This window comes from Panulirus ornatus, chromosome 17 (assembly GCF_036320965.1).
Source record: "Panulirus ornatus isolate Po-2019 chromosome 17, ASM3632096v1, whole genome shotgun sequence".
Lineage (NCBI taxonomy): Eukaryota > Metazoa > Arthropoda > Malacostraca > Decapoda > Palinuridae > Panulirus > Panulirus ornatus.
The window spans coordinates 51,090,236-51,108,288 of NC_092240.1; the positions used below are offsets into that span (position 1 = coordinate 51,090,236).

An 18,053-nucleotide genomic window follows, 5' to 3' on the forward strand; every position below is an offset into this window, starting at 1 on the left:
GATGCATTGAAGATGTTATAATTGTGTGGTGTGGAAGGAAAGCTGTTAGAGGCAGTGAAAAGGTTTTATCAAGAAAGGCATGTGTGAATAGGAAGAGAGGAGAGTGAGTGGTATGAAATGTAGAAGCACCCCCTAATTCCAAGATCCTTGCATTTACTTCCCTTAAAACCTATCCATGAGAGGATTAAACTCTACTTTCCCGGCAAAAACTTCACTGCATTAAATAACTTTTCTCCCACACCTTGTATTTCTAGTGCCTTCTAAAAGGCGTCTGTCAAACCTCTCATGCACTTTCTCCTGATCCATAAATGCCACATATAAATCCATTTCTCTACATAATGCTCATGTCCATTCCTCAGTGCGCACACGTATTCCACATTCACTACCACTCCTGATGCCACATTACTCCTCCCCAGTCGGAGTGTTCCATTCACGCCACCACGCTCTCAGTCACCTTACTTGGTATACTCAAGACTCATACCTTTGTATTTCAAAAATTTCACTTATGTTCCCATTGCCCGTAACTCATAGTCATTGTGCATGCATTTTGCCAGTCTTCTGGCATCTCACCTTGAGCCATACGCATGTTGAACTGCCTGATTAACCAATCATCAGCAAAGTCACCTCCTTTCAAGAAACTCAACTGCAACCCCGTCTACTTGCACCACTTTGCTGCTCTTCATTTTACCTTGAACATTGCAAATCCAAATCTCCATTTATGAGGCCTCTGCAGTGCTAAGGCAGTCAGCTATGTCCAGCAGCTGGGAACACAGGTCATGGAAGTCTAATGATGCTGTATGTTGGCGAGGCAACATAAGTGTTCAACCACCTTCACTGTGGAAATTGCATCTCAGGCAAAAGGCATCCTGTGTTGCGTCGATGTTATAATATTGAAGATATGACTGGTTTCTAGGGCACAGACATGCAAGTGCAGTTTCAGTTGGGTTTATGTTTAGTGGAATGGTGTTCATGATTGGGTTAGGGAAATGGTTGTCATGCATTTATTGTATCATTTTGGAGTGGTGTAGCTTTATCAAGGTGGTGTTTGCTTGGGGTGGGGGTCTATACGAGTCTAGTTGGCTGTAAAGTGAGCCTGGGGTGAGCATTTTATATCTGTATGCAGTTTGATGGGTCATTACAAAATGGTTGTAAAGGGTACGATGGTGTTGCATCAAATTGGGCACCAAGTATTTTGAGACATGACTTTATTGGAAGTACCAGTACTTGTGCAACTAAATTTTTTTTATTCTGATTGAACAGTCACCTTATAATGGGTCTGACAAAGATTTCTTAATATAAGTTATTCTGCCTTCACGGTAAACCATTTCACTTTCAGTTATGGTAGAGAAATCGTCAAAAATATGCTTACACCCTTCAGTACAGAGAGAAAAAAAAAGGCCCAGTTAATACACAACTCATTTTCAAGGATAATAAAAAGGCCATGTTCATAAATATTTTACATTATTTACAAATGAAACAACAACAATGGTAGGATCTGCAATCTGTGGACTGAAGCCATGCAGTCAATGCAGTAGTGACCTCAGCACAGTGTACAGACTTCACCATCAATTAACACAGTAGAACACCTCACAGAGGCTGACATATAACAATCAAAGAAGCACAAATTCTTTTGGTTTTCTTTATGCAGACTACTAAGGAATCTGTAAGATTATGAAAACAGTATGTCCTGAGGAACAGGTCAAAAGAAGTGGGAAATGCACTCCAATCATACGTTTCACAGCTAGATGACTGGGCGTAAGTGAAGGTATGCTACCTACTCATGTAAATGAGCAGTGATTTTTTTTTTTCAAAGCTGAAGCAGATACTTAGGTTCTGCTTTTATCAAAAGAAAGTAATTAAATATATTAAAGTTTACCAAAATTAAATCACAGCACAAATGTCAAAAAATCAGCATATGAATTTAGAGAAACCTGATTCTGATATATACATTTCATGTATACAGCCAAACTCTAAATGCATAGTCAAACTTGTCTTCATTCTCCAAATTCTAGATGAATTTGTCCTTCATCTTCATCCTGAAAGAGAAAATGAGAAATAAGTTACATGATTTTAACTTTTCCTAACAAGGCAATCATGTACAGTAATACACAATGACATTTCAAATGCCTACTTTTTATGTAAATGCACATCTGCTTACACGAGACAGGAATGGATCCCTGAATGAGTAAGAAATAGAGCTAAAGGCCAAGAAATTTGAGCATAACAACTTGCAACTTTCAGCAAAGGTAGTCATCTCAAAATTCATCAGGAATTGTACGAGCAAGATTTTACATGAGAGGACTGGGTGACCTATACATTCACAAGAACTATCACAAAACTAAGACCTTGTCCAAAATAAGAGGTTTATAGAGTACAACAGCAAAAGCCCTTGAGATGAACGTACAAGATATTTAAATGAATGGGAACACAAAAACACTTGCTCACCCTTTCAGTGCCAGCCAGTACATTACATTCACAGAGCTAGTGAAGGTAATGACAATCTGAACGTAATATATATCAAGGAGGAAAATTCAACGTATCAGCAAAATGGCAAAGAAGTAGAAAAGGAAATACTTTCATAGAGCATATATACATTCACAAGAAACCAAAGAAAGGTCTGTGGGGCCTGGTTAAGGATGCAGGCATTAACTTCACCCAAGGGCAGTGAATAAGAAGTTTCTAACTCCCAATGGATCCTCAACATTCTCCTAGAGCACATGGGACAAACCATCCCTAGAGAGACATGAGAGTAGAGTTCAATACCAAGTTCAAGACAAACAAAGACACAAGACCTTGTCCCCTACTCATATCTCTTGCTCACTGAACACTTCACTAGATATCAAATTTTTTTTACAAGGTAGACTTTTTGCACCTAACCTGCCATATATTTGGGTTATTGCCCATTCTGTTATGCAATAAAATGTAATTAAACTGAAAAAGTTACATTCTTACATCACTCCAAAATTAAGAAAGCATCAATTATTCTTCTTTAATTAGCATGTCCTTTGTGCCTACAAATCCACATATGTGAGATGAGCTGAAGAAGTGAGCCATTGGATTAAATGTAAGACCTAATTAATTCAATACTGAAATAAAGCTGTTTTACTGATGGTCTACATGAGGCAGATCAATCAAATCCATTTCATGCCACCATAATATGCATTTAGTAAGGGCTTAATAATCACTGAAAATAAAAGGGTATAAGCAAAGCACACGGTTTCACTAGTTTTAATGCCAACAACATATCCCCAGCTGTGTCCTCTAGATAAAAATAAACAATCATGCAAAATTAAACAACTTTCTCAACCACATTAGTCGTTATTTCAACATTAAGGGGTCAAACGATGCATCTGAACTCAGATCTGATAACCTTGTTACGTAAAAGGCTTTTTTTTTTTAGTACTCAATGAATTTCAGTTATTCTAATCATGTTTTAAATGGACACACTAGCAGTATAAATTTGCAAGCTGGGTTACAATCTTAACTCAAATCCTCCTTAGTCTTCATTTCAATTACTCAAAACATTAACCTTTACTCACATCAAAGCCAAAGCAAGTTTCCATCTCTTTCTGAGCCTCCTTCTTCGCCTCTGCACTAATTTCTGTCTTCAGTTCTGTTTTCTTGTGCTGGAGTTCCAGAAGTGGATTGTCTGAAACTAAACAAGCCCCATCCACTGGACCTGCAGAATACAAATCAAAAATGGATTACTTAAATAATCATAATAAGCATTTCACATGTATATTTCTTTCCTGCTCCAGCAAGAAAGTACCAGGAACAAATGAACAGTGTCATCTTTCACACACTCATAATCTTTAGTATCATATGTAATATACCATAACCAGATATGACCATCCACAGCCATGCCCTGCAGACTGCTCCATGGTTTACCTTAACCGCTCCATTTGCCAATGTTCAGGCCATTAACATCATGCCCCCCAATATATCACATTATTCACTGGATGCCTCTCAAACTCCTGAGTGTTCAGACTCTGATACCACATTGCTACCTTTATAATCCTTCCATCTTCTCCTTGATTTCCTTTCCTCCTCTCCCAACACTTCCTCCATCAGTCTTTCTTCATTTCAGCACATCCTAATTGCCCTCTCCATATGGATGAGCATATCTTTTGAATGTACCCATCTTGGCCCTCACAGACACTTACCTTCCTCTTTCACATTCGTTTGCACACCTAGGCCTTCAGTCTCCCTCTTCTATCCCATGATCCATTTCAGCTACCATGATTCCATGTACTGCCATTTCCACTCCATGGTAACTAAAGTAATCCTTTTCCCTCCAGTCAAACTGGCATGCAAACAATCCTGCCTTAAACCATTGTTGCACCTCACTACCTTACTTTTCTTCACCTTTACTCTTAACTTTCTCCCAAATTCTGTCACCAGCTCTTGAGGTTTCTGTCTACACTCTGCCACAAGAATTGTCATATGCAAATAACCGATTCACCTTATATGCCCCCAACCTCCCACCCCCAGCATAATGCAACCTTGCCCTTGCTAATAGATCCTTATCTCAACCTTAACCTTCCTTAACATCCCATCCATGAACAGCTTATCAACTATGGTGATATCATGCATCCTTAATGCAACCCATTTTAACCCAGAACCAACCACCTCCTCCCTTCCTAATCATACACAAGTCTACTTCCAGTAAAACTCCTCTGAATTTGGTAAAACTCCATTTACTCCATATATCTGTAGCAACTTCCATAAAGCAATTCTCTCTAACCAATCATATCATTTCTCCATATTCATTAATGCCACATATGTCATTCACTTTACAACCACAAGTTTAAGCACTGTCCCTCCTATATACCTTCTACTCTCCAAGTTTCATTTACTTTCACAGAATGCCATTCTTATCTCAGTCTCTCTTTAGTATCTCTGCACAAAAGGCCACCATTCAATGCTTGCTCACTTTTCATCAACTTTTTCACATGTACATGTCATTATCTCTTTCCCTAAACCACACATAATTTTCACACTCCTCTCTACCAAGATCTGATATGACATTCCACCTGCTAGCCCCTCTCATATCTAACAACCTCTTCTTTGCACACCTTTCAGGTGTTGCATAATCTAATGATGCCAACTGAACAACCTCACTCTTCCTTGTGCACCTCTGTATGCACCTTTATTTTAAACCATGCATTTTTAATCACCATTTCTCTTTTTGCACACAAATCAACGAGCTTTTCCAAATTCACATTCAAAACTATAGATCAATGCCTCTGTTATACTCTCAACTGCCACATCACCCACCCTTGCATTCAGATCCCCTAGTGCCAAGAGATGATTACCTGCATCAAATTCACCAAAGCAATCACTCTGCCCTTTGTATGTATATATATAAAAAAAAAATCATGCCTTTCCCAATAGCTGCACAAGCACCAACAGTCCTCTATCTGATATGGTCTACTTTCATTCTGAACCACTTCCTTACCCTTCAACACAATCCTACAGCTCCCTCATCGTCAAAAGTGCTACCTCTAGTTTCAAGCTTATCCTTTCACCTTCTGAACACTCCCAAACCATACCAACCCATTTGATTTTAGCTGTGTTTCACCCAGCCAGTTCATTGAGGATTCTTTTATCAGGCATGGCACTTATGTTTCCTATGTCATCTTAAGTTACAACCATACTTAGACAGCTAGCCTCAACCTTGAAGGACCGCTTATCTTTCTCACGTTCCCGTTTTTAAGAAACTGATTATAAAAGAGAAAGAGTTACTCACTGTTACTGATCAATTCATTTAAGTTATCCATCTTACTTTATTTCTTCAGTCAGTATAAGCTAATGTGTGTTTGCAACACCCCACAATGGTTGCAGTTTCCAGATAGGATGGGGGGAAACTTGTACTAAGATATCCAATACTGTTCTCACTCTTGTAAAACTACTGATTTCTTTCCACTCAATGTCTGATTTTTAGCACTACACACCTTATTCCTGTGTGAATAGTTTCCATTATAATTAATTTCCTTTTAAATGCCATACCGGTAATGATCTAAAATATTTTACTACATATTTCTGTAATGTTGGAGCACTGCTCAGCTAGGTTGGGGTTGGTTGGCACTGAGTACTGTTTGATGATCAAAGCAACTCATGCTCAGACTTTCAATCACAGGCATTATTTTTGTATAATTGACTCACTAGCTTTCTTCCCTTTGAAGCAGTTTCTTGGCAATGATTTAGTTGTTCTGTTATGTAAGGAAGGTGTAGTGAGTAGAGCTGCATTTATCACTTACACCAAATGGCTAAAAGAAAAACATACTCATTCTTTTAATCTTACTTTTCATCTTTCTTGCCCCCTCCCCTTTCAACAGAACTTCTGAAAATGAGTTCATTTTCCTAATGGTTTTTAGGGAGAGGAGAGAAAGAATACTAATAATGTGTTCCCTCCATGTCGAAGAAGTTAACTAGCTGGGGAAGTTAACAACCCTCCCATCTTGTATTCAGACTTGGGTACATCAATGTGCCTAGTTGTAAAGAAAAAAGATAGAAATAGGTAATATGTTTGATAAGAGAAATTACACACTCTGGATTTGAGAAAATCAAAGTTGTGGGGTACAGGGGCAGAAAAGTTTAGCAATGTGAAAAAAGTAGTCCGAGATTAGTGAGAGGGTAAAAGTAAACACAGGGTGGCATTTCTGATGAAGAAATGGTTGTATAACTGTTAAGAAAAGCAAAGAAGTGAATTCAAGGTTCAGATGGGTTAGAATGAAAGCAGCCTATATGGTGTACAACTTTAAGAGGTGGGTAACTGTTTGCACGTAAGCATCATACAATGAAAGGAGTGAAGAAAGGGATAAAATCTTAGTTCTTGGGGGAACGGCAAGCAAGGTAGGAGGATGTGGCAATTAAGGTTATATTTAAGGGGACGTGAGGTAAAAGGGGCATGCATAATAAGGGGATGAGTGAAGAGACTGACAAAGGGGATCTACATGTAATTTGTGTGAGTAAAAGGCAAGAAGGAAGGGGGAGAAAGGTGGAGGTAAAAGTATGTTTTTGGGTACTGGGGCCTGAACACTCAGGACTGCGAGAAGCTTGCAATGGACGGAATGAAATGGTGTGTGGTGTGTTGAGAGGGACAGCATCCAGTGAAGGATTTAAGGTAAACTAAGTAGTAGTCTATGGGGCTTGGCTATGGAGAGAAGTCTCTGGCTTCAGTAATTAATCATGACAGATGGATGTGTGCAAATATAGTGGGAACAACATTTGGATATAAAAAAAAAAAGCATGCACATGTTTTTTCCCCATAGCCCATTCCCAGATGATCAACATATATCAAGAGTAAGTGACATTTGTTAGATTACACAATACATATATATAATTAAAACACATACATGGTCTTTGAAAATGTGACTTGATATGAAAAACTTAGAGAACCTACCTATTGTATCTCCTGTGATTGTCTCGGGAACCATAAGCGGTGAGGACCCTAAAACCCCACCAACCCCCGTACCATCTAGTGAGCCATCTGTGACAGGAATCCCATCCGACATCATTACGTGACCCTCACCATCCTAAAAATTACAACAGTTCTTTAATTTAGCACTCCTGAAATTAAATTAATATTAACAAAAATAGATATATTCATCAACAGTCATGGAATATAGATTAATGTAGAATAAAAGTGACACAGAATAGGTGAGGTCTTACAAGTTTCCCTATCGACATTTTGTCAAGGTACCAGTAAAATATATTCTAGGTCGTCTCCATTCAACCCTCTCCTTCAGGAATTCCTGATATTTTTAAAAGAGTCAATCACTATCATCCACACACTCTGCCCTTCTTCCTCACTTCCAGCATCCCATTTCCTCTTATCACATTCCTCTGAAAAATTTCCTCAGTTACCCTTCCCAAATCCATAGTAAAGTTGATGATGGGTATCACTTCCACACCCCTAAGACATGAGAGCAGTATTTCCCTGGGCAGGTGCTATCTACAACCTACTGCCTACACTAGTCATACAAAATAAACACATGAAACTAACAGCGTGGTATTCAGCCTACATGTTAACTAGCAGCAGCAGAATTATCATCCAGCAGGAGAGTTAGCACCACCTTCCTCCTTCTCAAAGTGATGTGGAATAAAAGGTTGTATGCCTTTTATGTTACTAAGCCTTTCTTGTGTCAGCAGCATATGGATGCTAACAAAAGTTATGATAAAAAACAAAGATAATTCGTGAAAGCCTCACCCACAGTGAAGCTGGGCAAAGCAGCAAACTCACGACTGCATGTGTATTTCTTAAGGAAGGTGATAACTGCTGCTGACTGGTTAAACAGGCTTTCCAGTGTTTATAAAGCCCAAAGTGAAATGCCTGAAGACAGGCAGAATGCATTTTTAGTAACCTTGTATAAGGGAATTGGGGACAAAACACAATGTTCACACCACAGTGGTGTAAATCTGTAAAGGATACCTGATATGGTATACAGAAGAGTGGTGACTAAGGGTGTGGTGGCATGCATGGAGCATTTGACTGGGGAAGAGCATTAAGGTTTCAGAAGAGGATCTGTGGACCTGGTGTCTGCTTTGAAGAATCTGTGTGAGAAATATGTAAGAAGCTGCTGAAAGTAAATGTGAATAAGTTAAATTTAAGTTTCTTGCAAGAGATGCTAAAATGTAATATCCATTATAATGGTGAAGGATTGAAAACCATGGCTTTGTTTAGGTACGCAGGAGTGAAGTTCAGTAAGGACGGTAGTGGCAAAGTTTAAATTTGTAGTAGTCTTGAGAAGATGGGAAACTGAGGGTACAGTTAAAAGCTTTAAAGAATGGAAAGAACTTCAGAGCACAAATGAGGCTTTCATGAGGAAAAACATGTTCCAACTGTAATGTATAGATGTGATACCCAAAAGCAGCTGCTATAGAAGTAAAAAAGAAAAGCAGTAATGATGCATAATCTATACAGTACAGCTGGAATCAACAGGAGAGACGAAAATGAAGATGTGAGAAAGACATGTAGAGATGAAAAATGGTAAGGTTACATAAATTTCATCATAAATGATGTCTGTCAAGATGAATAGCAGTGGTACTTTTAAAGGTTCAAAAGTCACACTCCACAAAAGTGATAAATTGATGACGTGAGAGCTAATTAGGGCTTGAGGTGTTTTTGACAGAGATGCTAGAGAGTGATTTATATGCAACAGAACTTTTGAGTGTGAAGATGGTTTAAAAGGAGACTTTGGATTCACATGATGAGCTCTGAGTGCAACCTGAAAAAGGAAGAGGCTCCAATGTCAGTGTGGAGATTCATATTTCTTTTTAATAAGCAAATATCAATATACCTTTATCACAATGGACTCTTAAACAACTGCCAACATACTCATCTCTCCAAGATATTCCTTCATTACATCCAGCAACTTTCCTTTAGCCTTTTCCTTAAACAATAAAACATGATCATCTCAGTGACCTTACCCGAAGCTGTATGACCTCAAGGACTACATATTGATTGCCATCTTGCCCTTCCACAGCCATTATCTCATCTTCATCAACATCTCCGGTGTACATTTCAACCTGTGAAAGAAAAGATAAATGCTATCTATATCTACAATCTAATCAAGTTCTGAAGCTGTATCCAGTGCTCAATTAATTGGTTCCCTTTTAGATTATTTTTTCAAGTAAATGCCATGGTACAGTCAGAAACTGCCCTAATCAAGATCCTCTGCAATATGAGAAAAATAGAATACAAGGAAAATGAAATCAGTCATAGCACTTTAAGTGTGTAAAGACCAGAATCATAAAGTGGAAAGCTTGTAAGAAGAGAAAAAGATGAAAGTGGGAAGATAATTCCTCAAGTTTCCTGTTCAAGGAAAGGAGAAGGTATCATATCAGTCAATCCTCATTACCTGGTCTCAATGAAAATCTATGGGCGGCAACAACCAGGTGTGTGTGCCTTACATCTAAACCATTATTGGCAAGGATGCAAGCAGGCACCTCATGAGATTAGTGTCCAAAATAACAACCTGTATAACAGGTTTATGGGCTGCAACATCACAGCAGATGGAGAGGAGTGGATGGGGAAAGGTAACAGCAGGAGAGTTGATAGGTTTTTTATTCCTCCGGCTAAGGAGGAGAAGGAAAAGCCATCCCAGACATACAAGAAATACATTATAGAGCCAATTAACCCTCTTCAAGCCAAGGAAAAGCAGCTTATAAACCAAGAAACTATGGTATCTATACAACACTCCCAGCTATTAGAGAAAAATTTTTGAAGTGTTCGTTATGTGGGGTTTCCAGGACAGAGCTGAGGATTGTTATGCCCAACATTATTATGTTACTGTGGAGATAAATTGGGAAACATGCGAGATTTACAGATATATATATACAAGGAAAAACTGGGTTTTTGCAGAATTAAATTTCACCAAGGTTGCTGCTTCTCCATTCTGAGATGCTGCACAGGTCTCAATGAAAAAAGATATGTTCAGCCTGACATACCGAGTGAGTACTGTGTTAGAGAGACGAAGGAAGGGAATATGAGGTGAAGTACATAATGTGGAATCACTAGTTAAGAGTGAATAGGACGGAAGATTGAAGAAATGAACAAAAAAAAGGGAGAAGAGAGCATGGAGGCAATACAACAGTACCCAAAGAAACACCACTGTTAATAGGATTACAGAGAAATCACTCCATTACCAACTACTGATACAGACCAATCAGAGAGGAAGCTATGCATTAGAGAAGAGAAAGAACTAGATTGCCAAAATATGGCAGCTTAGAAACCAAAGATGAATGCAAAACCATATCAAATCCTTTGGGGGGGATGTCTATTTTGAGTGCAGCACACTGCACAAAGAAGTTTGCGGCACTGAATCCCGTTCCTTACATTACTAGAGGTACTTCCTTCTAAGATGTCATCTTAGCATCACTTATGTTATGATTTTTTTCTTATAATTACTGCATAAAGAGAGAAGCTCAGAGCTACCATATCATCAAGCATAAGCCAAATTCATTATGATATTTAAAAACAGTTACAACAGTGCAAAAGCATCACCTGTTGACCATTTATGAGTTGCAATCTTTTTTGTCTTCCAATCTTGAGTGCCTGTGCCTTTTCCTGGGCTGATGCATCAGGATCATGGATGGCCATGTGTCTAATAAGGTTACCTTCAAAGAAATATCAGAAGCTGGAATAAGTATACTCCTTTTGACATTTTGCTGTATTATACAGAATGAGGTATGGACAGGCTCGTCCTAATTAGAAATCAATAACTGTGCAAATCTTACTGAAATATTGACATTCTCACAATGAAAACCTATAATAACCTAAAGCAAATGAAAGGGTCATATTTGAAATATTTCAGGTAGTTTTCTATGTATCTGACACTTAAATGCAGAGATGAACAAAATCCAATTTGATAAACACCTGCATGGACTAAACGTGGGGCAAACACGGGGCATAAGTATAAATATATTCAGAATGACAGCTATCTGTAGATCTGGTTACAAAGCAAAATAATGTACTAACAGTAACCATACAAAAAATGACAGGTCATCAAAAAAAGTTTAACAGTTTAAACAGACACAGTGGTAGTCTGAATAAAGTGAAGTCTACATTACGATAAAAATTAATCACACAAAATCTGTACCTTTGTGCCTAAATGCCTTCCCACACTCTGGACATTCTTGTGTCTTTTCTCTGGGCATTGGGGGGATGTATTCTGGGTTGTGATACAAATTTTGATGCCTTTTCAACAACTGCTTCTGACGGAAGGCCTAGATAAGAAAAAAATGTACTTAATGTCATGTTTCTCTGCCACTCTCGTCCCTTAGCTTACATACTGACAGCCTTGTGTCCACTGAGGCTTACTTGCTGGATCAACACTCAAACTGGGGAAACTTATGGGTCTCACTCAGCTTTCTGGACAGATGTTAAAAACCTTCATAAATACTGTGACATACAAGCAATGCCAATACTCAAGCACTGTCAAAGCCAGACACTAACTTGGTGCAGTAATCTACTGTTTTGTGATGAAAACCGAGAATAAATACAAGGTGGATGGAAGGCTTCTCTTAGTATAATGGGTGACAGCCTAACAGAAAGGACAAATAAAACCATTTCTCCAATGGCCACAATCAGCTGTCAAACAAAGAGCCTTATTAAAAAAAAAGGGCAGTTATTAGTCACAGGAGAACCGGAGTGGAGCCTCACATCTTAACTAGATAAAAAAATACACCAAAATAATCACATTTACAAAACTGCCATTTATGACTTCAGAAAGAAAATGATCAACTTAAAACAGAATCCCTATCTAACCCATCAACAAGCCCTACAGCTCTCTACAAAAGACATATGTGCAGAAAAAAACAGAAAAATGTATGGTGCTGAAAAAATATTTTGCAGCTCTAAACTTCACATTTTAAGGAATCAAAAGTACACATCTGAACTCATGGAATGTTTGAGTGACTACCATATTGAAAAAAAAAAAAAAATGCATATTTACCTTCTAATGGCCAATTGCATTAACATGATTCTTCATCAGTTTACATGTCAAAAAGAAGCCCAGTAAGATAATCATAGATCATAAAAACTATATATTTTTAAACTAATAATAAGGTACAACAAAAGGGTGAGACAGGAAGGTTTCCCTGTGAGTTTCAATGAGGAGAATCTAAAGAAAGTGGAATGCTCTGCGTAGAGTGAAGTAGATAAGGTAGTGGATGAACCTATGGGAGCTGAACTGATTCAAAAGGTGCAAAAGGAAGCCAAGATACTCGATGGATGAAACTATGGGAGCTGAACTGATTTACAAGGTGTAAAATGAAGCTAAGATACTGAGTGCTTTAAGGAATAAGAGGTCATAATCTGTTAGGGTAAAAATGGGCACGTTTGAGAGGAAATTATTCCTACGAATATTGTATGGATACGAGTCTTGGGCCTTGAACACAAAAGAAGGAAAAAGGAGCAAACATGTTGAAAATGATATTCTTGATGAAAATATGCAGTGTGCAGTGGTTTGATCACATAAGGAACGATAGTGTCTATGGAGGGAATGGTAGTAAACGCAGTCTGATTTAAGAGAGCCAGTTAGGATGTACTGAAATGGTTTGGGAATGAGTAGGATGAGTGAGGAAAGACTGGAGATCTGTTGTGTTGGAAGTTGAAGCAGCATAGTGGAGGGGAACAAAACAGGAGATAAATGGACAGAGTTAAGAAGGCCTAAATTTAGGGGTACAGAGACAAGAGCATTCAGCGAACAATGTGCCATATGTGGGCTGAACCAGGGTATAATAAGTGGTCAAGAAAAACTGTGGCACAGTCTGTGGGGCTTGGCCATTGATGGTGGGCCTTGGTTTTGGTACATTAAATATGACAGCTAGCAGTGGATGCATATAAATGAGGCCATCGTTCATTTGTTCCTGAAGTAACCTCACTAAAGTGGTAGAAAAAATTAGGCATGAAAGTAGTTACATATCAAGTAATACTGATAAATTACAAACTATACATACACTAAATTGAGTTAGTTTAGGACAAAACAACACAAGAAGAACTAGGAAATGATGGACAAAGAGGTTACACAAGTAAAGGTGGCATGACAGAGGGACTCAAGGGGGAATTGACATCACAACAAAGTTAAAAGTATGTAATAGCAATGATCATGAAATGCACTGATGAAATACTATGGGAAAGAAATATTATTTATTTATTCATTTCATTTTACCTAGTGCCCATACCTAAAAGACTCATTTAAATCACTTGATCTGCTAATATAACAGAAAATGAACTATCCCTCTCACATAATATCTGTTTATACTTGTCAGGCCACTATACCAAGTAATAACTGTATCTTCAAAAAACCATGCTATCTGATGATGTCTGGATGGGGCTGAAGTCTCGGGTAGAGCATAAAACAATACAAAGGATTCAATAAGCATCACTATCCAATCCAGCATCAATGGTCATTATATTTCATGCATTAGCACTCTTATGGCATTATGATTAAAAAAGCAGTGCACTTACTTGGTCACACTGATCACATTGGTAAGGCTTTTGCTCTGTGTGTACTAGCATGTGGGATTCTAGATGCCTTGCAGAAATCGAAGCATAGGGGCACAGGTCACACTTGAAACACTTCTCCCCTTCATGAGATTTATTGTGTTGCTTGAATGTGTATCTGAAACGAGTTTTCATGTTAAAAATTATAAAAAACAAACAGATTTTCAACACTTATGGAGAAGGTTAGTAAGTAATAAGTGCCTCCCTCCTACAATGCATGCAACAAAATAAAAATGACATTACACCTGTACATATACATGAAAATGACTGAAAACAGTTCCACTATAAAGTCCATTTAACCAAACTCAACATTTTTTCCACCTTTCCTAAAACAAAGTCTCATGCTCATGAGCATTTGCTTTGTTTGTCACACCAAAATTTGTATCCAATTTTTTTTTTTCATTTTCTTCTAATTCAACTAAATTTCTAGCACTAAGAACACTCTTGGCACTTAATCCCTCCAACCTTTAAATATGTAGTCCTCTTCCTATGTTACTTGCCATTAAACTCTTAAACCATTCAAGAACTAATTAAACAATACTGGTGACATGATATGTGTTACCTATTATTCTATCAATCTGGTGCAAATATAAATATATGTATCATTATTCATTTATTTATTATACTTTGTCGCTGTCTCCCGCATTAGTGAGGCAGTGCAAGGAAACAGATGAAAGAATGGCGTAACCCACCCACATACACGTGTTATATGGTTGCGAGGCATGGGCTATAGATAGGGCTGTGCAGAGGAGGATGGATCTGCTGGAAATGAGATATTTGAGGACAATATGTGGTGTGAGGTGGTTTGATCGAGTAAGTAATGTAAGGGTAAGAGAGATGTGTGGTAATAAAGAGTGTGGGTGAGAGAGCAGAAGAGGGTGTGTTGAAATGGTTTGGTCACATGGAAAGAATGAGTGAGGAACGATTGACAAAGAGGATATATGTGTCAGAGGTGGAGGGAACGAGGAGAAGTGGGAGACCAAATTGGAGGTGGAAGAATGGAGTGAAAAAGATTTTGAGTGATCAGGGCCTGAACATACAGAGGGTGAAAGGCGCGCAAGGAATAGAGTGAATTGGAGCGATATGGTATTCCAGGGTCAATGTGCTGTCAATGGATTGAACCAGGGCATGTGAAGCATCTGGGGTAAACCATGAGAAGTTCTGTGGGGCCTGGATGTGGAAAGGGAGCTGTGGTTTCGGTGCATTACACTTGACAGCTAGAGACTCTGAACGAATGTGGCCTTGGATGTCTTTTCCTAGCGTTACCTCGTGCACATGCAGGGGGAGGGGGTGCCATTTCATGTGTGGCGGGGTGGCAACAGGAATGGATGAAGGCAGCAAGGGTGAATATGTACATGTGATATATGTATATGTCTGTGTATGTATATGTATGTATACATTGAAATGTATAGGTATGTATATGTGCATATGCAGGAGTTTATGTATATACAGGTATATGTGGGTGGGTTGGGCCATTCTTTTGTCTGTTTCCTTGCGCTACCTCGTTAACGTGGGAGACAGCGACAAAGTATAATAAATAAATAAATAAATAATATAAATCTACATAAGAGCTCTTTAGCTAAAAAAGTCTCTCTCTTGAATGGATAACTTTATTTATCCAACTAAGGACGGATCAATCAGAGGCATGTGCCCTTCTACACCAAATTTCTACTACAAAATGTGATGAATGGTAAAACTCTAGAGGAGTTTCAAAGAGATATGTACCCTTTCTTAACAGAGGCAACAATAACATCCTCCAAGGATTACTTAACAGATGTGTGTCTACTTTTTAGATATTTTTGTCCCTGAGTCTACAACCCTTTGCCACTCTGTATATTAAAAATACATATATTTGAACAACACAGTTTATTCAACTTACCATATGCCTTTTCCACATCCCTAACAGTAACATCACAATCTGGCATTTTTCTTAAAATGCCTTCTTTAGGCAAATCAAACTTTTGAATGCATCAATACTGGAAACATTAATAAATCTGCTTACCTATCTGGGAAGGCCTTGCCACACTTCTTGCATTTTAGAGGCTTGTCCGAGGTATGGAGCTTCTGTACATGTATCCGGAGGTCTGTCTTACGGCCACACGTCGTCGGGCATAGCTCACAGGCATATACCGGCTTGTTCCCTGATGCAACATCCAAACAGAGAATTGCTCTTTCATTGTCAATTATCTTAAAGCATGATGATAGTTTCTTATCTATATAGTACACTGAAACTTAACATTCCAAAATGTTATAAAAAAAAAGTTGTAATTCTCCAAAAAAGAGGTCTAGAATGCTTTGGTAGGTGCTTTAAATATGAATGCCATGTCTTCTAAATTGGAATGCATGAATTCGGTGGCACTGCTTGAGAATGACATGGCACGTACCTCCTTGCTAAAAATGGATGAAGCAGCAAAAGGACTGTAGAAATAAAAACTTAACTTTTAAAAGTTAAGACACAAAAATGGTGCCCTGAAAATTTATTAAATCAAGGGGAAATGCATATGGGAAGGTACAATGTCGAGAGAATGCTCTTCACAACCTAAAGACAAAACAGAAATAAGCCAACCAAAGTTCACCTTGTTATCAATCTCATAAATTGCACATGCACATTTGCAAATCCTGATAAGATCTTTTGCAATCTTTAATGTGAGTGCAACACCTGAGACACAATACAATATACATTCTTAATGAATGGTATGTAATAAAGTAATCACGATTACTTTCTCAAGTTCAAAAATAAGAGAATATGAAACTAGAATGTTTAGAAAAATCTTTTTAAACTAAAACTCAGTACCAGAGGCAGCCTTCACAACTACCAGAAGCATGCAACAGATAAAAGTAGAAGGTAGGAGCATTAGGTAGAAATATTTGGCAGAAGCATTAGGCAGAAGTAGTCAGAAGGAACGTCAGGTAGGAGCCTCTTCAAACACCACAACAGACTTGCCCTTTGTCTGTAGCTTGTTAATGGTGAGGCACTGAAGGCTAAGAAGTACCAATGGAGTTCACTAGTTACGGAGACTCTACTGCTGTGGCCACCCGCCTGAGGGAGTTCCAGAAGGGAACAGGCTTCAGAGACAGATAGATAGCATGATCTGATGCAGAAGAGGGTCACTCTTCAAAGAACTTTGGAACTTGTCTGACATGTGCCCAAGAGTTCCTACCTAAAGGCTATCTGGCCCTGACTCTTTTCATCAAGAAATAATGACAATCAATTAGTTCTAGGCCATCCAAGTGCCAACAGATAATACAGCAAACCTCCACTTCCTCCCACTGCATGAATATTCATATCCTCTTTAGAAAATAGCACATTAGCTCATTCCAAGTAAAGCCACTAATAGTGAATCAAGAGCAATGCTGTACATAAGCAAAATAAATGAAAAAAACAACCACACCTGAAAAATCAATTAGGTGAAGAAAGCTTGTTCAGGAGAGCAATGCAAAATAATATTCAAAATACAGTCCGCAAAGCAACAAATGATATGAGTACCGAGAACAGAATGTCTTCGAACTACAGGAGCTCCTGGAAATGGGGTCATGGAGTAAAACTAGGACCCTTTCAAGAAAGTGGTCCTGGGTTGATTATAAATAAATCAATAAATGACCTGTCGTTAGTGTCCTGAGCACTGTGGGGGGCCCATAGAAGAGACTTCTGGGGCTTTAAGATAAGGTAATGAGTTTCAAATGATTTATTATCAATGGCACAATAGTGAAGCATGGCTTATAAACATAAATCTACGCAACAATTGAGCAAACAAATACCTGCCCCCATGCCATTCTGCTCACGTCTAACAAAAAACATTGCAGAAAGCCATTTACATCAAATCCTGAGTGTATTACTCTTCAGATTAAGAAATCTGCTTCTCCTATACCAAAGAATAGTTTCTTGAAAACTAGTGATGCAGTCCTGATGCATAAAAATACAAAATGCTCCACCAAGAAATAAGACAACCCACTAGCTGCTGCCCCTCTTAGTGCATTAACATCAATGTCCTTTGCATGCCTCACAATTAACAGCAATCCATAATCCAATAGCATCCACTAA

At 38.4% G+C, this 18,053-nt stretch overlaps 1 protein-coding gene across 2 annotated transcripts in view; it reads right to left on the bottom strand.

Moving 5' to 3' along the window:
- Window positions 1-1,444: 1,444 nt before the first annotated feature.
- LOC139754745 (uncharacterized) overlaps window positions 1,445-18,053 on the bottom strand; it is a 32,793-nt gene continuing 16,184 nt past the window's right edge. For both annotated transcript variants that reach the window (XM_071672496.1, XM_071672495.1), the window contains exons 9-16: window positions 16,014-16,152; window positions 13,976-14,129; window positions 11,604-11,730; window positions 11,009-11,121; window positions 9,433-9,531; window positions 7,406-7,538; window positions 3,540-3,679; window positions 1,445-2,036 (exon numbers count right to left, since the gene is read on the bottom strand). In XM_071672496.1, the coding sequence (XP_071528597.1) occupies window positions 1,995-2,036; window positions 3,540-3,679; window positions 7,406-7,538; window positions 9,433-9,531; window positions 11,009-11,121; window positions 11,604-11,730; window positions 13,976-14,129; window positions 16,014-16,152 (947 nt within the window). In that variant the 3' untranslated portion in view covers window positions 1,445-1,994. The remainder of the gene's footprint in view (window positions 2,037-3,539; window positions 3,680-7,405; window positions 7,539-9,432; window positions 9,532-11,008; window positions 11,122-11,603; window positions 11,731-13,975; window positions 14,130-16,013; window positions 16,153-18,053) is intronic.